Source organism: Manis pentadactyla, chromosome 14 (assembly GCF_030020395.1).
Source record: "Manis pentadactyla isolate mManPen7 chromosome 14, mManPen7.hap1, whole genome shotgun sequence".
Taxonomy (NCBI): Eukaryota; Metazoa; Chordata; class Mammalia; order Pholidota; family Manidae; genus Manis; species Manis pentadactyla.
In genome coordinates, this window is record NC_080032.1 from 30,371,533 (window position 1) to 30,395,617 (window position 24,085).

The following is a 24,085-nucleotide window of genomic DNA, read 5'->3' on the forward strand; positions in this document are numbered from 1 at the left end:
AAAATTCTGTTGTTTCTAAGTATATATAGGTCTTCAAAAATGAAATCACTGGGTAAAAGGCTGTCGATATGCTACAGCTCTTGATAAATGTTAGTAAAGTTCATACCCGTTTAGACTTTGCTAGCAATGAGAGTGCCTTTTGCAACCTTTCCTTGCCAACACTGACTAGAACGAGGGGAAAAGTCACTAATTTAATGAGGGAAAAAAGCTACTTGAAGCATAAATCCCTATTCCCTTGCTTTTTAGTGAGGGTCAATAGTTCTCCATGTATTTGTTTATTTGTATATTTGTATTCACATATATCCTGCGAATGTCTTTATTCCATAATGATTTTTTAATAGTTTATCTTCTCCAGGGACATGGCAAACCCCTTGGGATGTCTCTAAAACATAGTGTGGTGTTGATATCAGAAGGGCAGTATGCTAATTTAGGAATTATGTGGTAGTGCAATCAAAGTAAAAAGGATGTTCAATTCCAAGAGAAAAGAAAGGAAGCCCCAAGCTATCTTGAGAAACTGCAGCAAATGCCACAGCATAAGGAGATGTGCTTCGATTTTGGTTCCGAGGATTAAGTTCTCATTCCCTAAAAACAGTCTCCCACATGGCCTGTGTTAAAGGTGTAACACAAAATGACAAAAAAAATGGAAATCAGAGAAAACAGTCTTTATAATGAAGCAAAGGACTAGGAGCCAATTTCGTCCTGAGAAAAGTGCGAACATCATTCTCGAGTCAATTCGACCCCAGCTGACGAAAGCTGATACCGTCTGAGCTCACTCTTAAAACACAGCTGCTCTGTCCCTATTTACAATGTTTGAGTGAATCTATGCAATAAACTGTCAAGAAGATAAATTTCAACCCAATAAAAAGTGACAAAGGGAATACCCAAGGGGCATTCCGTTGCTTGTGTCACGTCCGATACAAGGAACAGTGATCCACCATTCACCTACGATCGAGGCATCTGAAGTCTTTTCACCTCTCAAAGTTAAACATTTTAAATTGACAACAGAAATACATGACAATACAATACATATGGCACAAAAAACTGACAAGAACTAACAGGTGATCCTAACTATAACAACAACCCTTACAAGGGACTTCTCATTTTAAATTTACATGCTCTTAACACAATAGATAACCAAACACAACAGGGGACATGCAGGCTCTTTTTGATAAACTGATAAGGAGATGGCAAAGCAGAAAGCTGAAGTTATGGTTGCAACCATTTCCAGTGACCGGGCACTATCTGGTCCTCTCCGGTGAACCCGCGTTTCTCATTCAAGTCACTCACTCAGAACTGCACCACAGACAGGCTGTGGTGCTTGATACAGTCACATATCTCAGATGCAATTTGGGAATATTTTGCATGATGTCTACCTTTACTCCTAGATCCTTAATTTTTTTGTGGGCAAGAATTTTTATTATTACAATTATTTGTGGCTCCACAGTATTTTGGAAAACATGTATATGGTAGCCCCTGGATAAACAGCTAGAAATTTAACCAATGCAACAAACATGGGATTAATCCACATAGGAAAGGTCAAGTACACTCTGCAGTTGGGTGAAACACAGGGCTGAAAGTGGCCTCACAAAAGTGGCTGTGTCTGCAACTTCACGACAAGCTGCCATTAACTACTTCATTGGGATCTCACATACACACACACATACACGCAGTGTGTTCTTTACAGAATCTGACATACATGATGTTTTTAGATCCAATTGCTTGAGTGTGCATATGCTGCAAGAATGTCCCAAAGACTAATACCCAAAGGAGGTGAATTTCAGATCCTGGGAGTGCAGAGAAGCCATGGACAAGGGTGGCAGCACAGAGAACCCTATAAGGCCACCCTGCCTGGTAAGATGTGTATTTAAAGTATAAATAATCTGCTGTAAACTTTTTTTTTCTGTTTCAAGAAATGGGACAGGCTTGAAAAGCTATTGCTTATCTGAGAGTTTCCATAGTTGCTCCAAGTCAAAATAGTCCTTAAATGTTTCACATGATACATTTGGCTCTGCAATAAGGGCTACACAGCTAGTTACTAGATACATAAAATAAACTCTTCTGAGGTACCCTTCAAAACATAAATGGCCATCGGCCCACGGGCCACGAATCTGAGGTGCCTGGACCCAGACCTACTTCTTCATCATGTTGGGCCTTAAGAGTTTAAGAAGCAAAACCCTGCCAGGCACCATGGATTTCTCTCCTGAACAGGCTCCCGTGATGGATGTAACATGAGAAACAGAAGCAAGCTCAACGTTTCCCCGTCCTTCAGTTCAGACAGTAATAATCACAGGACTCCACAAGACCTCAAGCGGGCCTGAGGACCGCAGCCCAACCTCTCAGCGTGGAGGCTGGGCATGCTGTGTGGGGGAGGCAGCAGGTGCAGGCCCCCTCAGGGACCCTCCCCTTTCTTGAAAAAAATGCAAATGTGCACCAGCTTTTTGGGTGTCATTCAGGTACCCTGCCTGGAATGGCCCTTTACTTCCTGGCAACCCATGTCAAAGACGGAGTTGTCAAGGAATGACACAGAAACGGCCCTGGTGACTTACGTTCTCTGCACCCTGTGAGAAGCGCAAAATGGGAATCCAACATGTAGCCCTGGGAGCCATCTGCTGCTGGTTTTACAGCTTATTTTTCAATATCTGGCTGTTCCTTCAAACAATCCAGTACGAATGAAATAGTGCAGGATTCGAAGCAGAGACTGGCCCCTGGGCGAGACTCTGGCGATGACCCGTGACGCGGTCCTGCGGTCGGACAGCGTCGCTGCCATGGGTTAAAGGAGTGACTGCCCCGGGCCATGCACACACAGGCAGAGGCTGGGGGCCGTGGCTGCCTGACTCGCTGCTACCGCCCACTCAGGAGATGTGGAGGCCTTCTGGTCCCGGGAGCAGAGGAGCAGAGGAAAATCTGAAGAAATGACCGTGAAGGCACCATCGCTTCCCACCAGGGAGCACAGTGAAGGACAGTGAGGAAGCGTGAGTTTAATGACTGCCGGGGGTGGAAACCAGTGATTTCACAACCCCTTGAGGAGCAGACCCAAATGCTTCACATAAACTGAACGACCGCATGTGGTCTGCTCCGGGCCTGCCCCCCGGGGCCTGTCTGCTCCTGGCACACCTTGTCCTAGAACGCCCTGTGCCTCCTCTCTGAGTGCCATCTGGGGCCCCCTCCCACAAAACCTCTTTTGGGCACCCTGACACTCCGGATCCTTTTCAAGGGTCCTTTGTAAGGTTCCTGAAGCCTCAGTGGTACCATGCATTGGCCTGTCCTGCTGCTCAGCCCACCGTGATCTGTGTGCCTTCCACATGCCAGGCACTGGGGCTATGAGCAGGCAAGAAAAGGAGGATCCCTGTGCGTGAGGTGTTTGCCCTGGGCTGGGGACAGGCAGCATGGGGGGCACAAGGGAGTCAGGAGATAGTGACAGGCAGTCGGGGGGCACAGGGAGACATGGGCTGGTGACAGGCAATGGGGGGCACAAGGGAGTCAGGGGATAGTGACAGGCAGTGGGGGGGCACAGGGAGACATGGGCTGGTGACAGACAGTGGGGGGGCACAGGGGGCCACGGGCTGGTGACAGGCAGTGGGGGCGCATGGGGGAGCCATGGGCTCATGACAGGCAGTGGGGGGCACAAGGGAGTCAAAGGATAGTGACAGGCAGTGGGGGGGCACAGGGAGACATGGGCTGGTGACAGACAGTGGGGGAGCACAGGGGGCCACGGGCTGGTGACAGGCAGTGGGGGCGCATGGGGAAGCCATGGGCTCATGACAGGCAGTGGGGGGCACAAGGGAGTCAAAGGATAGTGACAGGCAGTGGGGGGGCACAGGGAGACATGGGCTGGTGACAGACAGTGGGGGGGCACAGGGGGCCACGGGCTGGTGACAGGCAGTGGAAGGCACAAGGGAGTTAGGGGATAATGACAGATAGTGGGGGGGCACAAGGGAGCCATGGGCTGGTGACAGTGGGGCATGGGGGAGCCATGGCTGGTGATAGGCAGTGAGAGGCACAAGGGAGTTAGGGGATAGTGACAGGCAGTGGGGGGGCACAAGGGAGTCAGGGGATAATGACAGGCAGTGGGGGGGCACAGGGAGACATGGGCTGGTGACAGGCAGTGGAAGGCACAAGGGAGTTAGGGGATAATGACAGATAGTGGGGGGGCACAAGGGAGCCATGGGCTGGTGACAGTGGGGGGGCATGGGGGAGCCATGGCTGGTGATAGGCAGTGAGAGGCACAAGGGAGTTAGGGGATAGTGACAGGCAGTGGGGGGGCACAAGGGAGTCAGGGGATAATGACAGATAGTGGGGGGGCACAGGGGAGCCACGGGCTGGTGACAGTGGGGGGTCATGGGGGAGCCATGGGCTGGTGACAGGCAGTGAGGGGCACAAGGGTGTCAGGGGATAGTGACAGGCAGTGGGGGGGCACAGGGGAGCCACGGGCTGGTGACAGGCAGCATGAGGGGGGCACGGGGGAATCAGGAGACAGTGACAGGCAGTGGGGAGGCACGGGGGAGCCACAGCAGAGCCGTGGGAACTCATGCAGCTGGGGGCAGGCCTGAGGCACGCAGCCACTGCCGCCTCCTCTCCTTGTGCTGCTGCCATCTTGGTCACAGCCCTGGCCTCCGCATCCTGTGCTCACTACCAGGCTGCGCCCTGCAGAAATCACCAGTCCGAATGCCTTTCCACACAACTTGCTGGGAACTCCCCACTGACTGCTACTCCCTTCCGTCCCTTGTCTTTACCTCCTGCTTATCTGGATTAGAGTCTATCACTTTAATTTCCATGTTAAACTGTCTTAAACTCCATTACCCTTGCATCTGCCCCAAACCCCTGAAAAGCCCCACCCCAAGAAGAAGCCAAGGGTTCACGTTCCTCACGTCTGCCTCTGGGAGGCGGAGTGGGGCCCAGCTCTGTGGGTCCTGTCGGGCTGCCCTGGACAACAGTCAACACACCACTTTGCCTCTATTGGTGTCTCTGGACTACTTTGTTCCTTAAGGCCCGAGAGCCATTCCTAGGTGTCCCATTAACTCGTCTCTGTGGTCTCTGTGCTCATCCCAGTGGAGGCTTCATGGAGGGAGCAGTGACCTCGGGCAGCTGCCACGCGAGGACCAGCAAAGACGGAGAATTCCACGGACCAGCGCTAGGCCCTGGTCTATCAAACTCCTCAGCCTCAAATACTCCGTGTCTCAGGGGTGCTCCCAGTCAGAGGCACAGCGAGCATGTGCACAGGGCTGCACGCCAGCCGTCCACCATCCCTTCATGGAGGCCACTGTTCCCTTCCTCATAATTAATTCTTCATCTTTCACCTGCTGCTTTTATTTCTTGTTCTCTAGGAAGCTTTTTCTCAACCCTAGGCTATGACTCCTTGCTCCGTGCCCAGAGCCAATGGGGAATAGGTCAGGCATGTGTCACCACGTACTGGGACGCACATGTGCATCCCATCCTCACCAGAAGTCTGCCTGGCTCACCTGGTTCCTGTGCCCCCCACAAGCATGAGAGGATGCAAGCAGGATGGCAATGTGGTCCCTGTGCAGGAGGCCACAGTGTCCAGGCAGCACAGGCTCGGTAAGCACTGCAGTGCTGGACCCCGGTCCCCCAGGTGCCCCCCACTCCCCATCTCCCAGTCTCTCTGTCCCCTAGTTCCCCCAGGGCCCCTCAGTCCACCTGTCCCCATGTACCTCCCTGCCCCATTCCCTGGTCTCTGCAGGTCTCCAGGTGCTCCTGCTCCTGTGCCCCAGTCCTCCCAGGTCCTCAGGTCCCCGTGTTCCCTGTCTCCTATCCCCTTGTCCCCCCAGGGCTCCTGGTCCACCTGGTATCCCCTATCCCCAGATCTTTCATCCCCCATCGCCTTGTCCCCCAAGGTTCCTGGTTCCCCCAGGAACCCCATCCCGTCCCTGGTCTCCCCAGTCCCCCGTCCCCTGTCCCTGGTCTCCCCAGTCCCCCGTCCCCTGGTCCCCCAGTCCCCCTGTCCCGGGTTCCCCAGATACCCCTCCCCATGCCGTCCCTGTGGTGGGGTGAGGTGGTGGCCCAGCCTGTGCTCACCTGGCTTGCTGGCAGACGCAGCAGATCCAGGCCTTCTCGCGCCTCTGGAAGGAGCAGCAGCTCTTGCAGACGCTGAACCTGCAGTCCCCGCACTGGCGCTTGGTGTTGACCAGGAAGGCGAAGGGTGAGCAGCAGCGCATGCAGCAGCCTTCCACGAACGCCCGGTGCCTGGACAGGGTGCTGCTCCTGCCATGCTCCTCCGCCAGCTTCCGCCTTATTTCACTGGGCAGTGGGTAGGGGAGAGGACAGGGCATCAAGTGGGGGCCTCCCCCTCAGCACCCACCGCCCTCCCCCTCCAAGGCATCCCCAGCGCCCCTGCAGGCAGCAACTCCTCATTGTTTACATTTCAGACATCAGACAAGGTACAGATTACTGTGAGGCTGAGCACATTTCTGAAAAATAAAACCCTAATTTATTTAACGCCTTTTTAAAGGAGTGGGAGATCATTTATGCTAAAACTTGATCCTCACAACAGCCCTGTAGGAAATATGGTAAGTCAGCTGCGGCCCCATTTAACACCCCTGAGGCTGAAGCACCAGGGATTTGAAAAGCTTTCAAATCCTGGAGGTCAGTGAGGATTCCCTGGGAGATGCAAACCAGGGTACCCTAGTATCTCTCTGCATTGAGTTGCAAATGGGGTGCTGCAGGGTATGTAGGTTTTGTACTTCTCCAGAAAGCATACTTTCAATCTGCAAGACAGTGGATCCAGAAGAAGCTTACTTAGCCATTACCAGAAGCAGGACCCATATACTAGTTTCCGGCTGTTGTTTGTGTAGATTTCTTTGCTCATCATTGTTTCTTGCAACTGGTTTTTTCCTCTTCTGGTAATTTGTTTTATTGCTGAAGTCGTTCTGGTGATTCTCTCAGCAAGGAAATCTCTAGCAGCTTTAATGTCACCCTTGTATCTGAAGGACAGTTTGGATGTGTACAGGGTCCTAAGCGGCAAGTTCTCCAAAAGCCCCACATAGCACGGACGGTGCCGGCCCACCTGCCCACCTTCTTTCTTCCTGACAAAGTGGTGCGATGTGAAGTTTGTCAGTCTAGTTTTTCCATTATTGGGAGCCTAACTTTTCTCACTGGTTACTTTTAAGAAGTTTTGTCTAGTGTTTTGCTGTTTCACTGTGAAGCATGCAAATGAAGATGTGTTTGCATTCCTCCTCCTCGGGACTGGCCCAATCACATGCGCCCATCCCTGCTCTCCCAGGCCTCCCACTCCGTCATCTCTGTATTTCTGGGATTCAGTGCAGAAAAGCAGGTCTGATCTAGCTTCTGGCTCAGCAATTCTTTCTTCATTTGTGTTTTCTCTACTGTTTAACTCTTTGAAATGTTGCTGCTTTTAATGTCACTCCCACCTAAATCTGCCTGTTCTCTCTGTGTGCTCTTCCTTCCTTACAGTTCCTACTTATTCCTTTATCTTTTCAATTATCTTAAACACACTTAGTTTATACCTCCTTCCTGGTCCCTACACTATCTCAGATTCTTAGAGCTGGTGCAGCTCCTACTGGGTGCATCTTGTTAACTCACATCTTGTTAACTCACGTTCAAGGGGATTTTCCCCTTTCTGGTTCACCATTTTGACCACGGTCATGTTCAACCAGGACTCCTTTTCCTGTAAGTGCACTTTCTACAGAAAGGTCATCACCTCCACATGGTTTCATATTTGTCTCCTAGCTTGGGAGATCCTGTACCACCTGCGTAATGAGATTTTCATCTCCAATCCTGTGTGAACTGGTGACTTGGGTCTTTGAGCACTGAGTCCCAAGTCCTTGGGGGAGTCTTCCTTCCTCCCATGCAGGGGTCTAGGCAAACATCCCCGGAGCTGGAACTCCTTGCAGGCCAGTGGGCAGAGATTTTCTAGTCGCCCCTTCACTGACAGCAAAACCTTCAAAGCTGAACTTTATGCAGGCATCTCATTTTCAGCTGCGTGTCCTCCAGGCTTAAGGCCACATCTCCTGCCCCTGCAGAAATTACCATGGAGCCACTCGCTGCCATCAGAGCCTACAGCCCTGCCTTCCCATTGGCCAAGGCTGCCCACTCTGGTTTTAATTTCTTCTTCATGTCTACCCCCTGGGAATTTCCCTTTCTTATTTTTCCCCCTGGCTTAAAAAAAATTGAGATATAATCCACATTCCACAGCATTTACCCTTTTAAATTGTACAATTCAGTGGTTTTTAGTATATTTGCTAAGTTGTGTAACCACTACTTCTATCTAATTCGGAACATTTTCAGCATCCCCAAAGGAAACCCCATGTAATCACTCCTCATTTCTGTCTCTACTATAAAAGGAGTGATACCATATGTGGTCTTATGTGCTTGGGTTCTTCCTTTGCATGCGTTCAAGGTGCATCCGTGGTTTAACATGTATCAATGTTACATTCCTTTTTACTGCCAAGTAATATTCCACTTGTGGGCACCCCACATTTTATTTATCCATTCAACTGATGGACGGACATCTGGGTTGCTTCTAATTTTTGGCTATTATGAATAATGCTGCTATGAACATTCACGCACAAGTCTTTGTGTGGACTTATCATTTCAAGATCTCCTTCATTTCTGATTTGTCCTGAGGGTGTGACTGACCTGCTCTGTGACCCCAGGAGGGGCCTTGTGCGTGGGGACGGAGCCAGGACAGTAAATGGCTCAGGTGGGCCGCCGCTACAGACGGTCCCACCTGATGAGCCTGCCACCTGGAGGGCGTCCGTCCGCTCTCGGCGGCTGGATGGGTTAGATTCCCTTTGGTTTTTCTTGTCCAAGCCCTGGACCTCCGTGTTTGTAGGGAGGCTCCTGCCTGCTTCCTCCTCCCCTTGCCCCACCACTCCCCCAGCTTCCCCCCTCCGCCCACACTCCACGGCCTCCCCACCCAGCACCCCCAGCCCTGCTCCTGTGTGGTCTCCGGAAATCAGTCTTGAGGCAGTAGTAGGTGGCCCTACAGTGGAAACTGGGTCCTGCTCTCTTCCTGCTCACAACCCGGGGTTACTTCCCACTGCATGAGAATAAAACCCAAACCTGCCAGGGCCTGGGCTTTGCCTCCTTCCCCTCCCCAGACTGGTCCCTTTTCTTCTGCGGGTTCCTCTGCACTGTATGCGGTTTCCCCATGGGCTGCCCCTTCTAACCCAAAGGCTTAGTGAATGTGTCACCTCTTCTCTGGGGGATGTCTCGGTGCCCCATCTGCAGTAGGAACACCTGGTCCAAGTGCTCCACCCAATCTGTAGTAGATGCCCCACAACTTAAAGTCCCTGTAGACTTCACATAGGTTTTCATCATTTGATCACCACTGGGATATATGTTTTGTGAGGGGAGAGACTGTGTCTTGTCTTTCCATTCTAGTGCCTGGAATAGCAGGTTCTCAGTAAATGTGCGTGAATATGTGGCTGTCTAAGCAGTCATGCCTGTGGCCACGAGCTGGATGTGACTCACTGTGTCTTTGACAGCAAGCACATGACATGCACGCTGTACCCATGCAGACACACCAGGGCCCCTTGGGCCCAGGTGCAGCCTCCCCACTCATGGTGCTCACCCCCTAGTGCCACTTGGAGTCAGTGTGTCTGCATGCAGAGCTGGCAGGCCAGGAAGCAGGGAATGCTCACAGGCTTTCAGACTCACAGTGAGGTGTCAGGAGGAGGTGAGATCAGATGTCAAATGGCACTGCTAGAAACCAGACTGGCCATGTCCAGCATCACTAACCATTTGGGAATTTGGGAAATGCAAATAAAACTACAAGGGGATAGCACTTCCCACCATTATCTGGTGCTCAGGCAGCCAACAATTACCCAGATACTGTCAAAGCCTTGGCGTAGAAATAAGTATGATCAGACAGAATGGGTACTCAGACTGATGAGCTTCTTGCCAATCCAAATAAATAGCCAGCATTTGCTTATTGTTGCTTTGCTCACTTAAAATCTCTAGCAACTCTTGGAAGAAGGAATTGTGATCACCACTCAGAAAGCAGATACTCAACAAAAGTTGGGGGCTGTTTGGTGAGTGGCTGAGCCCAGCCATAAACCTGGCCTCTGACTCTAAGTCCCCCACTCTTTACCACCAATTGGGGGCCTGGCTCTCCCCCAGACAATTCGAAGCAGGAGCTGCTCTTGCATGATTCTGGCTGATTCCATGAGGTGCAAAAAGGCAGTAGAATCTGGTTAAACAGGAGCGTGTCCACAGGAAGGGCAGTCTGCTCTTTCACGGAGCCTGTGGTCCACGATGCTCTGTTGGCTTGGAACAAACCGGATGGGCTGGCACAGTTTTATTATTAGACACTAGTGAGTTTTAAAATGCCATTGGAGTTTGCAGTCCTCTGCATCGGGAGAAAAAAACTCATAAGGCTAAGTGCCTGTGCATGGAGTTTACAGAGCTTTTTGATCCCCAGAGACTTTCCTTACTGCATGTTTTATCCCGTTTAATTTAGTGTCTCTGAAATATCAACAAAAGCTAGTCGATTGCTGAGGCTGTTCTATTATTGTTTGCAGAAGTCAGAGCCTTGATGGTTTAGCTCACCTCCTGGTCTAAATCTAAGGGACTGGACAACAATGTCTTCATGCCTTACAGAAAAAAACCTCTATCATGTTCCCCTGGAAATATTCTGTTAAGCCAAGTATGTACATACAGTATATATTCCCTGCATAATTATCAGCTGCCTGATGAAGTCTCCCTTCCAATTGTGGATCCAGCCAACTCTCATGTAACACACAGGACAGGCCTCTATGCAGAGCAGTACCCTGCTGGCCTACTGGCAGGCATGTCGGCCAGCTCAGCACACCTGAACATCGATGCTGCAAACACTCCAAATGGTCATGGAAGATGTTTATGTCATGCTGTTATGAAGTAAAAAAAATAAGGTTATAAAACTACATAGATTTCCAATTCTAGGAGCAGGACAAGATGAGGAGCTGTGACCCTTCTTTGTACTAAAATCACATAAGGTTTAATGTGAAGAGAAAATATTTGCAAATCATATATCCGATCAGGAACTTATATCCAGAACATATGAAGAATTCTTACAATACAATAATAAAACAATCTAAATTTAAAAATAGGCAAAAGATTTGAATATACTTTCTTCCAAAGAAAATGTACAGATAGCCAATAACTATATGAATGAAAAGATACTCAACGTTGCTTGTCATTAGGGAAATGCAAACCAAAACCACAGTGAGATACCACCTTACACCCCTCCAATGGTTATGATAAAAAGGCAGACATAACAGGTGACCGTGAGGATGTGGAGAAGTTGGAACCCTGATATATTGCTGGTGGGGATGTAAAATAGTGCAGTCATTCAAAAAATAGTCTGGCACCTTCTTAAAAGTTTAAACAGCATAACCAAATGAATTGAAATCAAAGCACATCTCCTTATGCTGTGGCATTTGCTGCAGTTTCTCAAGATAGCTTGGGGCTTCCTTTCTTTTCTCTTGGAATTGAACATCCTTTTTACTTTGATTGCACTACCACATCATTCCTAAATTACCATACTGCTCTTTGATATCAACGCCACAGTATGTTTTGTATCTAACTCTGTCATGGCACCAACCACGTTGAATTCTGGTCATTTGTCTGTCTGACTCCTGCAGCACAATGGCTGGTAGCAGACAGCGGGCCTCCTTCCTCCCAGGACAGAAGGACCACCCGGATTGCAGGGCCTGGTGGGTCTTCCCTTTCTTCCCAAGCAAGCTCAGCCAATGGGCAACAGATCACCATGAAAAATGACCACTAGCCAGATGAAAACAGAAACTTCCTGGCAATTGTTTAGGCTGCTGTCATTATGGAAAACATGTAGGCGAACCAGCCGAACATGTGGCCAACTCTCACTTCGCACCTGTAATTGCAATCATCAGAGGCAGGACTTTCTGCCTTCAGTGGCTTATAATCTACCTGAAACTAAGAACCACAAGAAAGCTAAAAAATAAGAGTTCAAACATCTGTTATGAGGAGACCTGGCAAGGAAACAGGATTCTTCTTTGTTTCTGAATAAGAGTATTTCAGAATCTGCCGTGCTCTTATTCCTCATTCACATACTAACATGTGCAAACAGAACTCTAATATTTGCAAATAAATGTTTCTCCAGTCCAGGTCTCAGCCTGAGCACAGGCACCACTTGCAGAGCTGGTCAAACCTGCAGCCCTTGGCATCCACAGAAACAGACACGTTGCCCTGGAGAATTTTCTTCTGCTGTTGGGCTTATTGATATAGATCTGACCTTGAGCAAGAAAAATGTCCCCCATGAGCCTTGGAACTGCCATGACTATTCGGGCTATAAATAAAATAGAAGTGTTTCTGATGTTGTTTTCTCATCTACCTAGGATGAACACAGGCTCGAAGAATCTACAGTTCAGATCATCAAGTATATTCTGACATTCTGCATCATGCACTATGTGTGATTTCCTGTTTTAATTCAATTAATATTTAATTTCTCCATCTAGAAGAAGTCACCATACAGGTAGATGTCAGCTTGCGGAGAGCTGCCACATTTCACTGGTGACGCACTGTGGCCTCTGAGGCAGCTCCCGCTCTGACGTTCTTCTACAGCTGACCCTTCTCACCTGCAGCCCCCTTCTTACTATGATCTACCTTCTTCAATTCTGATACAGAAAGGAAACCACTGGAAACCTTCAGTAAAATTTTTTAAAAGCATCTGAAAGTATTTTATTTCTGTGACATCTCCCTTGCCAGAGCAAAGGGAGGTGAAGACTTCCTCTCTCTACTCACACTTTCACAAAAGAAGCAGCCGTCACATTGTGGAACGCATACCATGTATGGCATTTGGCAGAACTGATCCCTCCAAAACCCTCAGGCAGAGAGGATGCACTCCCACACCCTGTGGGCTGGCTCATGGGAGGACAAAACATGGCTAATCTTCTGTCTCTGGATGCCGAGCAGCTCGTGGACATGGGTGGAGTGCTCTGCCCATATGGCACCTACAGCCATGCTTGTGCTCATGCATTTGGTAAGAGTGCATGGCTTCCAAGGGCTTTGGGGAGGATATGCGCAGCCAGCTTTAGAGTACACAGTGCAAATACCAAAATTACAAATCAGGAAAAAACACAGGCCCAGGAAAGCGATTATTTACATTTACAGTATTTTTTGATAAACTGACAGCTTTCCCTAATGCATCTAATCACACTTGCTGATACTCTGTGCCCTGAATGTCTGAACTCAAGGACAAACTTTTGATTTCCTGGCCCAGCCCTCCCCATCCCACAGACAGGGAAAAGGTGTGCAAGATCACACAGCCCTCGCTTGTCCCCTCATGTCTTTATCGTTCATTTCACTTGAAATTTAACTGGTGACTTGGAGGACCTGTCACACAAGAGCTGCCCTTGGACCAAACACACTGATTCCCAAAATTCAAAGGCATGAGGAGTGAAGCACAAATTCTGTTTAGAAAAATACTCAATTAAGGTAAACAACTGCAAGTATTTGTGGAAACTGTTGCATGTCTGAAAGTTAAGTAGTAAGTAGGTAAGAATAAATTGGTATACAACACAAACATACTGATTCAAACACAAAAGCAACTTTGAAATAATCTTAAAATATGCCGGTTCGAAACGTATCTTTATCACCTATTGTGTTTACTGACTCCATTTGAGCATGTTCAAAAAGCTTCTCTTGCCAAAATAGTGTCTCTAATCTGAATCACTTGCAGCACTTCTAAAAATATACTTTACACGTGTTCTCTAGGGAAAGAGAAAAGATTTCAGTGGTTCCGTTCTTCCTGGGACATTCATTCAGCCAGCCCCACCAAGCTCCTGCTGTGTGCCTGGCTCTCTGCCCCCAGCTCCCAGACACAAGGAGGCGGCAAATGTAAACAAAGATGCAGCTGCAGTCAAGGGTATGAAATGCCAGGCAGCAGGTCAGGACAGGTGGGGTGTGGACTGAAAAGCTGGGGAGCTAGGTCTGCACGGATGCAAGGAGCTCCTGCAGGAGGATGGAGGAACACTTTTTCCAGTTTTACAGAGGTATAACAAATAAAATCATAATATATTGGAGCACTGTGGTTTGTATGTATATACTGTGAAAGGCTTCCCAATAACACATCCATCACCTTGCACGTTTCCCTTTATCCTGTTTTATTTTATTTCTATTTTTGGTGAGAAAAATTTAAAGTTTTACCCCATTAGCAAACTTCACATGCAGCACAGTGTAATCAGTAGTCACCATGCTGCACATGTGATCCCAGGCCTCATCCACTCACCTTAGAGTTGAAAGCTTGTGCCCTTTCACCACCCTCTCCCCCAGCCTGGAAGCCACCATTCCATTCAGTTCCTATGAGTTCGACGGGTTTTGGTTCCACATGTAAGTGATGCCACGAGGATGCTGAGAGCAGGAGTGCTCAGAAGTGCAGGCTTGTAACTGACGTGTTTGAGACGGGGTGAGCTGTGGGTTGGGTGGCTGGCATCAGAAACGCAGGGAACGAGCCAGGGGAAGCTGGTGACTGGTCCCACAGGGCCCAGCAGCCACCCACAGAACAAGCATCTGTCACAGTAAACGGTGAGAAGACACTGACAAGCTCCACTGAGGTTAGATCTGTTTTCAAAAAGGGAACCCCCGACACAGGCGAGCGTGTGGGAAGATGCTGGGTGGACCAGGGGATGGAAACTGGCCAGGACTTTCTGTCCCAGTGATGGCTCCCAAGGCCGGCCCGTAAATATAGACCTGTAAGTAAAAATGCAGAAGGAACTGAGGGGGAGAGGCTAGTTGGAGAAATATCTGGAGAATTTAGGGACTTAGGACTTAAGGAATTTAGGACTTAAGGACTATCTGGAGAAATTTTTTAAGGAGTGTTTGGAATCAAATTGGGCTTCATGGGAAGATGATGGCAGATGGCTCCCGGCAAGGGCTGCCAGGCAGGTGGCGTGTACCACTATTCAGGAGCAATTTCTTCCAGTCTTTTCCTCATGTTATTTGTTTTTTGTGGCCACTTCACTGACTTGATTTTCGGAATGTTAAAGGCATTGCCTGTGGAGTAGCCTCGTCTGGGATCCCAGAACTGCTAAAGTCCCGGGCCTGTGGGCTGGGATCAGAGGACCGGTCCCGCCCGGGCCTGGACAGTGAGGTGGCAGGTAACAGAGGCCGAAATGTGTGGGAGAGACACTGGGACAGAAACATGGCAGACGACTTGGGGCTTAGAACATCAGGACTCTGGAAACGGGCATCTGAGGGCCCTGATGCCCTTAGCTCTCATGACTCACTGGTAAAAGGTTCATGGGTGAACATGAAATAAAGTCGGAATGAGGCCAAGGGGGGAAGGTGGCAGCATGGGTCTGACCCACTGAGCCCAGGGAAGACACAGAGCAAGTGTGCTTCCTGTGACAAGGAAGCTGGGGGCCTCTGCAGAGATGCAGACATGGAGCTTCGCCATCGCCCCAACCCTATAAAAGTGGGAGCTAACTCTGAGCACCTTTTTGAGGAACAAAGAGAAGAACTTTGTTCAAATGCCTGAAGGAACAAAGGGAGGGGGCTGAGGACTGCACGTCGGGGAGCCAAGGAAGAGCACACAGCATTGACAGAGCCAAGAGCTCTGTGGGTGTTGAGGATGTGGCCACATGGAGGCCAGAGAAGGGGGTGGTAGGGAAGGGCTGGGAGACGTGACCCACGTAGAACAGGCTGCCAGTCTAAACTGCCCAAGGTCTCAGTTCTCTTAGGACTCATTTGCATGATAAATCCATTTCTGTCCGCTTCTACTAAACTGTTACATGGCTGATTAAAATGCACAGTCAGCCCAACTCCAAAGGAATACTCACAAATCAGCAAAAGACAAATGAACAAGCCTCCACGAGGTAATCACTCACTTGGCCAAACAGTGAGAAAAAGCAGTTTTAATTTGCTGAACTGAAAACTAAATAGAGCCCTCCTCCAAGAACTCAAGGCTTGGCCCATCAAGCAAGCTGGGTGTGACTCGGGTTCCCAGAATAAATCATCCTTGCCCAATAGTGCTTACAATCAGGAAAAAAAAGCAAATCATTTGTCTAGATTCTCTACTGCTTTCCAGGAAATCTATCCAATTAAGTGGACTTGGAAATTATGCAAAGTTCCTTCAGCATCGTTGCCAACGAAACTTCTTGCGGTAGAGATGGAGATATGTGTAAAGGAAGCTCGAAAGAACACAGGCTCAGTGGTCAGGAGGGCAGGGCTGGAGAATTGGCTTGTCCACTGACAGGCTGTCCCACCCTGGGCAAGGTTATCCTCATCAGAGCTTCCTCTGCTTTTGAGTTCAATAAAGGGATTGAGCTGTAAGGGCAATGAGTAAGTTCAGTTTATATTCAATGTCTATCTGTATCTTCCCGTGTATCTATCTATGCGCCCATGGCGGGCACTGGTCACCTAGAGGACCTTACTGAGAGGATCTGAGGGCATGTCTAACACACCGAGAGAGCCTGCCACAACGGACGGATTAGTGATGTCTGTTCTGCTCCTGGAGGTGTGAGCGTGACGGAGCTCGCATTTGGAGCTTATTACATAATCTCTAAGTCCCCTTCCACTTTTAAAGTTTTATAATCTGTGCATATAGGTCCAACATGTTGTTAAATTGCTTTGGGTAATAAGTTCCAAAAGGAAGAAATCAGAAATGACAAAATCCAAAATACAGCAATTTCATCTTTGTACCTATGTCAGTGAAGGGAACTGCATTTGAAGCATCATATCTACTTTACATGTATCCTGTCATGATCTCAGTTTCCCATCTGGAGAAGAAATTCTTACCCATGAGCCTGGGCCAGCTCTTTACAGGAAACCTGGGCCATGAAATATAGCATCATCTGTAACTCACCATATGGCACCAATTTCAATGGGGTGCACTCAAGGTATGTGTGTATTAATAAGACACTCTGTGAGGGGTGGGGACCTTTAGGTTTTAGGCATAGCAATTTTGAGTTACCAATATGACAGTTGTTCTCATATCTGGTTCTAGAAGGGAGCCTGAGATGGAAAATTCTCTGGAAAGGAGTTCCGTCCAGACAAGGGAAGAGGGACAGTGGACAGGGCAGGGGAGCAGGCCGAGCATCCCATGGGAGTTGTGGGGCAGGAATGGCGTCGCGGTCATTCCCACTTGGGGAACCAATCCATGTCCGCTGGCCACCAGCAGGGGTCTCCCCTCTGGGAGGGGTGGGGAAGCACAAAGGAGGCTGACCCTGCTGGGTGGGGGGCAAGTGTCTGAAAAAGGGGCTGCTAACAGCTCACAGCTGCCCACATCTTCAGCAGCAGGGGTATGGATAAGCCTGGCAATGATGGGATCCCGGGGGTCTCCAAGAGCAGCTACTAAAATATCAATGCAAAGCGTGCAATGGACAAGAGCAGACACAGGCCTGACCCTCAGGAAAAATCTGGGCAGCAGATATGAAAACAGGAGTCACCAGAACGAGATGGGGTGCATGAGATTGTCTAGGGAGAAAGGACAGAGGTTAGATAAGGCAGTCCAGGACTACATCCGGGTTCTTACTGCTGCAAGGTTGGTACGAGAAAGGAAGTGCAAACACGCAGCTCTCCCCGGTTTGGCGCCCTGCCAGCCTCCGCCAAGGCCACATGCACAGAGATGCCAGGGCCAGGGCGTGAGGACGGGAGGGAAGCTGTACAGTCTGGAAAGCAGAAAGGGAGCATGCTGACAGGATGGTCAAGAGGGCAACATCTGCCCCGCTTCAGGGAGACACAGCAGCACAGGCGGGAAGGAGAGTGTGACCCAGGTGACCCCAGTGAGAGGGGATCCTGAGATGCGCCCTCGGAGCCGCCAGAGATGCAGCATCCCAGGAGTTCCGTGACTGCTGGGTTTTATTTCATTTTTAATACATTTAACTATTTGTAAAGTTCTAAGAACAAACACATGCAAACATGCTATGTACTACATTTTCACATTTTAAAGGCACCAGTGTGGGTTAAGTAAATCGGCAGAGGGGTCACTCACCACTGCGCCCTCAGCAGTCAACACACAGAAGAGATGCCTGCAGGTGAGAGGCCGGCTGTGGGTGGCATTATCTGCGTAACGCAGCCATGTGTCCACATCCAGGAATTATGAGACACACCATGGTATGTATTACACACACACACAAAACCAACTGGCATAAGGCTGCACTTGTCAGTTGTTACTTCAAATAGTTATTCCGGTTGGTACGGCTTCATTTCATTGTTTAACTGATGGGGTTTATAGGCAAAATCATACACCTGACTGTATAAAGTAAACTTGTGGAGATAAAATACCACTTGTGTATCTTTACATACTGGGAATTGGCCTGAGGTGGTATTTTTAAGATATTCCTGTACTTTGACTGAAAGTCACTGAACCATTGAGGCCTTGAGCAGGTAGCTTTTGAGCTTTTACATTCTGTGTATCTATTTACTTGTTTTTGCCTAAAGAGCTTCTAAAGTGGGAGTGAGGCGTGTTTATCTTCTAGATGCCCCAGGACTTCTATTTTCTTGCTTCTAACTCTATCTGTAAAGGTTGATTCATTAAACAAAACCAGAAAAGAATTCAGGACAGAAACTGCATCCGTCCACAGCTGCTGTGCTGGTCTGCTTCCCTGGGGTGTAATCACAAACGGCAGGTGTCTGGGTCCACACAGGGGGCCTGGGCAAACACGGTCCGAGGCATCTGTCCCTGCAGAAAGAGGGACAGGCTCAAAGCCTGGCTGTGACCTTAGCAGTGAGGTATGGTTAGATGTGTGTTAATTTTCTTCCAAACTCAAACAGCATAAGACCCCCGAAGGAAAACCCAGACCATGACGGAGGTGAGCCTGGACACTGCAGAACCTGCCTTCTGGCTGGGCCACTGTCGCCCAGATTAAGACCATGCTTCCCAGCACCCCTGCAGCTGTGAGCCACGTGACTCAGCTGGCCCGTCAGACAAAAGTGGAAGGGACATGTGAGGATGGGATGTTTAGAGAAGCCCACTGGTCTAGGAGGGCACCCCCTGCCTTTCTGCTTTTCCTCCCCATCTGCGCTCATGACGGCTGGGCTCCCACTGCCCTGATCTATGACTTGACCTTGGGAGGCTGTGTGGATCAGAAACATAAGAGCTTGGGTCCGCAGTGACCTCACAGAGCCCCCACACAAGTTCTGAACCCACGCCTGGATTTCTTTTACCCGAAACAGAAGTCAACTTCTACCCTGTTTATTCCCTGCCTATTTTTTATCCACTGTTACTTGGGGTTTTCTCGTGTACACAGACCAGCTGAGCTCTGAGAGAGGGAGCAGGGCCAAGCCGAGTGAGTAAAGGGCAGGCTGGGGGGACAGCGAGCAGCAGCAGCTGGAGCAGGCTGCAAAGGCAGACAGTGGGGGCAACAGCAGGGGCAGCCCGGGGCTGGGGCCCCCATCCTGAAGGGCTGCTGAGAGCCCCTACAACATGGTGGGGGTGGGGGAGGTATGGCACCCTGAAGTTTCCTTACTGGGCTGGGGAGCCCATCAAAGTGCAGTACTGGGTGTGGGAGCATGTAAGCCACTGGCGTGGGCCGGGTATGAGCGTGGCCTCAAGGGACCGCTGCTGTCGGGCAGCCTTCCCTGCATGCGCTTCTGATGCCTCTGGTTACGGGCTCGCTAGGGGCTGCTCTATGATCTTGGGACCACGGCGGGGGGGTGTACGTCTGTCTGTCAGGAGCCCTCATTTCAGGACTGTAGGGTTTGTAACTGGTCACAGCTACTTTGTCACCTCTGCGGCTCCTCCTAGAATCCCGGGGTGACCAGCATCTCTGCCCTTCTCTCCCCCCAGCGCTGGCTGTCAGAGGAAGCTCTGCTGCTATCATGGCAGCCTCCCTCACGGGCTGGGTTCCCACAAGTTCCTGGTGCCTGAATCCCAGTCCTGGTACTGCTCTCTCTGTGGCACTGTGGTCCAGCAGAATTCCCAGAATTCTCCTGGCTTTGTGCTTCAAAAGAGCCAGCCCAGCCCCATTCCCTTGGCCTTTCCCTGCCTAGATGTATAGCCACCCTGCTTGGCTGGCTCTTGAACTGCAGGCCTTCTTGGGACGCCCACTGGCTGCCTCTCCTTCCTAGCTCTCAGGACCACATCTCTTTCCTTGCACCCACACTATCCTGGAGAAAAGAAAATGTCTTTACTGAGCAAGCAGTGCATGAAGAGCACAGGTTTTGGCACCAGAAATGCCAAGTGGGTGAGAACCCTGACCTGATAAGGTACTTCTATTCTTGGGCTCAGTTTCTCCATCTGCAGATTGAGGCCAGTGATGCCCCCTCAGAGAGGCTGGGGACACCAGACGTCATGGGCACCTGTTGTTAAAACTGTACCGCATGCATGTGACCATTCCGTGGAACCATTGAGAAACATAGCCTTTTTCTAGGGCTTGGCATCTCATGAAGTAAGGGACTTCAGAGCCCAGGAAACAGCCCCATCTGCCCAGAAGACTGGTGTCCCTGTGGCACCATCTCACACTGAAGATGATCAGTGCTGCTGAGGAAGCCCCAAGCCATGGCTGGAAGGTCGAGGTGATCCCTCCATCCACTGTGATGGCCTGCTCAGGACATCTGGGCCCTCCACCTGTAGGCCACGCACCTCTAGGCTCCCTGCTTGCCTGTCACAGCTCCTGGTCCTGCTGGAAGCCTTGCTTCAGCAGAGACCCCGTGTTGCCACATTGCTCCCCTCCCTGTCCCTCACTGCCTCAGCTTTCCGGGCAGTGAGTCCCAGGCAAGGGCAGGCAGGAGGAGCTTCAAACAAAGGGATGGAAAGCACTCAGGAAGAAGACTGACTCAGTGGGGTCTCCTGCATAAGCATCACCCCATGTCTACAGACCTAAGGTTGCCTGGTCCTGTCTTGGCACAAGGAAACGAGAAGAAATGAGAAGGCAAGAGGCAAAACCAGTTGCAGAGAGCATACAATTGCACAATGCTCATCCCCTTAGCAGCGCTGCTCAGGACGCTGATTGGCATGAGTGTATTTTCTGGCCTTGGGTCTGTCAGGCGGCCTGAGGCCGTGTCCACGTGGAGAGCCTGACGCTCGGTGTCCTGCAGGGCCCTGCTGTACTCACCCAGGTGGCTGGAGAGCCCCTCAGCCCAGCTCCTGTATCCGAGCCATCTCTGGATTCTGGGATCACAGTGACAGTGCCCTCTCGTGTGCCACCCTCTGTTTCCCCAGAGAGATAGCTGGGGCCCAGATGGGGACTTAGCACCCAGCTGAGCCAGAGGACAGGTTCTGAGGTGGAAAACAGGAAAGCCCGACTGGGAAAGGACAGTGTTAGTTTAATGGGCTTTGTGGGCTTTGGTTGTATATTTTTATTTTCACACTATGTTAAAACTTGTGTCCTGAAGCTTAGATCTTAATTTATGCCTTGCTTTAAAATTTTTACTGAATTAATTCCTAGCTTGAAATTTCTCTGTTTTGCTTGTATAAATGAATCCTACATAATTTATGTGGTCCTTTGTTAAGCAGACATATATGGAGATGTCACCTTATGCTAATAATGTCCTAAATGCAGGGAGACAAAAAAGACAGAGTCAAAGGCAAGTAACAGGGAACATGAAAACCCAGCCTAGGGCTCCTCTGTCAGTGAGCGGGGCATGAGAGCCGGGGGCCTGCGGCATCTCTGAGGACCCAAGTGACGCTGCTTAGATGTCCATGTGGCCAGACCATGATACCCAGAAACATGTTTGGATGTTGCTGTCATCTGTTTTTAGATGAAATTAACAGTTACATCAGTAAATTTTGGGTAAAGCAGATTACCTTTTGAAATGTGGGTGCACCTCATCCAACCACTTGGATTTTTAAGAAAAAGACTGGCCTCCCTCTTTGGACTTGGCTGCAACCTCCCAGACCTCCAGTGTGCAGCCCACCCTGCAGTTTGGATTGTCAGGCTCTGCAATCATGAGCTGTTCCTTAACATCTCTCTCTTTCTTTACACGCTCATACTCACACGCACACACACACACGCATGCTCACCCATTGGCTATTTCACTGAAGAACCTTGACTACTTCCACCAGAGAAGAGCTGGCAGTCCGGTCAGACATGCCACGCATGCTGCCAGCTCATCCAGAAGGAGAAACTGGATTATCTTTCTCTTCATGGGGTCAGTGAGGGCTTGAGAGCAGGTCTGGTCGGAGGTTGTGTGCACGGTGGGGCCGGACCTCTGAGCTGAGTCACCTTTCCTGTCCCTTTCTTCCCACAGCTTCCAGTTGGCTCTACCAGCTTAAAATGACTCCCTGTGTATGTTTTATGTTTAGTATATTTATATAAATATATCTGTGTGTATGTTTGAACAAAAACATTAATATATATTTGTATAAATTTATCTGTGTATATATTTAAACAAATGCAAAGTCAGAGGACAGACTGCTCAGTAGCTCATAGAAGAACAGTGACCAGCCATGCCTTGGTGCTCTTGTCTCGACATGAGTTGTCCCCTGACCATTGATCAGGTCCATTTTGGAGCTGCTTTTTCCATGGCGGGATGCATTAGCGTGAAACAGGAGCCTGATAAAAATAAGAGGCTGCCTGTGTTTCCAAGTGAGCCTAAACACTAAGCCAATATAAGTTACTTCTCCAAAGCAAGGAAATCTTCCCCAAGTATTTGCTGAGGCCAGCGCACACATGGGGAGATGGGAAACTGGCCTCACGACAACATGCCCCCTTCAATCAGGCAGCATGCTCATGTCTTGAATGGTACCCAGAACCCGTGCAAATGCCAGACAGTGAATGTTGCAAATAAAAAAAAAGTGTTCTGGAGCCACGCTACTAGTGTTTATATTTATGGGATAGTGTGATTAATAACATGAAAACTTCCAAGAATAGTGTGGCTCAGTCACATTCCTGGAGTGAGTAGGTGGGCGCCATCCCACAGATGCCTCAGATTTAATGTGCTTTAAGTGTGAGGTCAGTTCCTGCAAAGCCACTCTTACCCAGGCTTCGGGCTCCCTGAAAGGCCCCTCCTCCCACCCAACTGCTGAGCCAGACACAGGGCCCTGCTGTGGTCTCTCCTCACTATCTACCACAGTCAGTCCCGGCGGCTCATTGTAAAACACCTGGTGCCACCCACGTGTCTCCCTCCTGGTCCCACCCAGCCTCATTCCCACTGGGCCTGGGCTCCAGCCTCCAGCCTCTGTCTAGCCTAGAGATGCTTCTGCGTCTGCCCTAGTCTAAACTACGGCCAAGGACCTTTGAAAAGTCAGAATCTGCCTGGGCCGCCCCCTGCCTGACATGCTTTTGCAGACGCCAGTTTTCCTCAAGCTGTGGCACTGTGGCGGGAGCCCAGGCAGGGCCCACTCTCACCGGTGGCCCCACAGTCAGGAGGTACACAGCCTCCAGACTCAACCCCTGCCCACCATGTTCCTGCCACACCACCTGCCCTATTTCTTGCTGGGCTTGAAAATGTCATGCTGGGGTCTCTGAGGCTTTCTCCTGGGGTCCCTTTCTGTGAGAGCCCCTCTCACCAATGCACAGTCAGCCTGAGCCCACCCAGCCTCCTCCCTGCCCCCATGGAAAGGCCTTCCTCATCCCCCAGAGCAGATCAGTCACCCATGATTCTCTCTCCTGGCACTTCATTTTTTTTCCTTTGTAGACTTTTTGCAATTTCTAATTTATATACATGTGTGTGCATTATGTTTACATTTTAGTGTATTTTGTTTAATGCCTGTTTTTGCCTCTAAAGACTCAGTTGCAAAGGAGATTTGCAAAGTATCACATGATATTATATATATATACTGTGTTGCAGAATGTACACAAGACGCTCGGAAGATGGGCAGGATGCGTGTCCAGTGCAGGCAGTGAGTCATCAGAGGGGAGCAACCCTACTGTTCCCATTACTGAATGTTCCATTCTGGTGCCCAGGAAGTCAAACCACGTTGCTCCAAGTCACCTGCATGAAGTCTGTTTCCAGTTTTAATCCTCTCCTCTGTATCATTGGAAAGCCATGATCATTCTGGCTTATAAATTAGTGCATTCACTTTCCCTCAGAGCAATCAACAAAGAGAGAGTATAACAGCCAATACAGCCAGAGAAGGAACTTAATTAATTAGAAATAACATGTGATGGTATAACCAGGCCTGAGACAGAAGTGTGTTATTTCATGCATTTAGCCAATATTGACTTCATCCTGACCTCCCAGTCCTTTTCAGGTACTATGGATCACAGAG

At 49.7% G+C, this 24,085-nt stretch overlaps 1 protein-coding gene across 9 annotated transcripts in view; it reads right to left on the reverse strand.

Moving 5' to 3' along the window:
* Nucleotides 1-24,085, reverse strand: part of MYRIP (myosin VIIA and Rab interacting protein) — a 220,558-nt gene that overhangs the window by 102,266 nt on the left and 94,207 nt on the right. For all 9 annotated transcript variants that reach the window (XR_005032056.2, XM_036921708.2, XM_036921705.2 and 6 more), the window contains one exon: nucleotides 6,034-6,255. Coding sequence is in view for 8 of the 9 variants with exons in the window: in XM_036921708.2 (XP_036777603.2) it covers nucleotides 6,034-6,255 (222 nt within the window). In the remaining variant the exon portion in view is untranslated. The remainder of the gene's footprint in view (nucleotides 1-6,033; nucleotides 6,256-24,085) is intronic.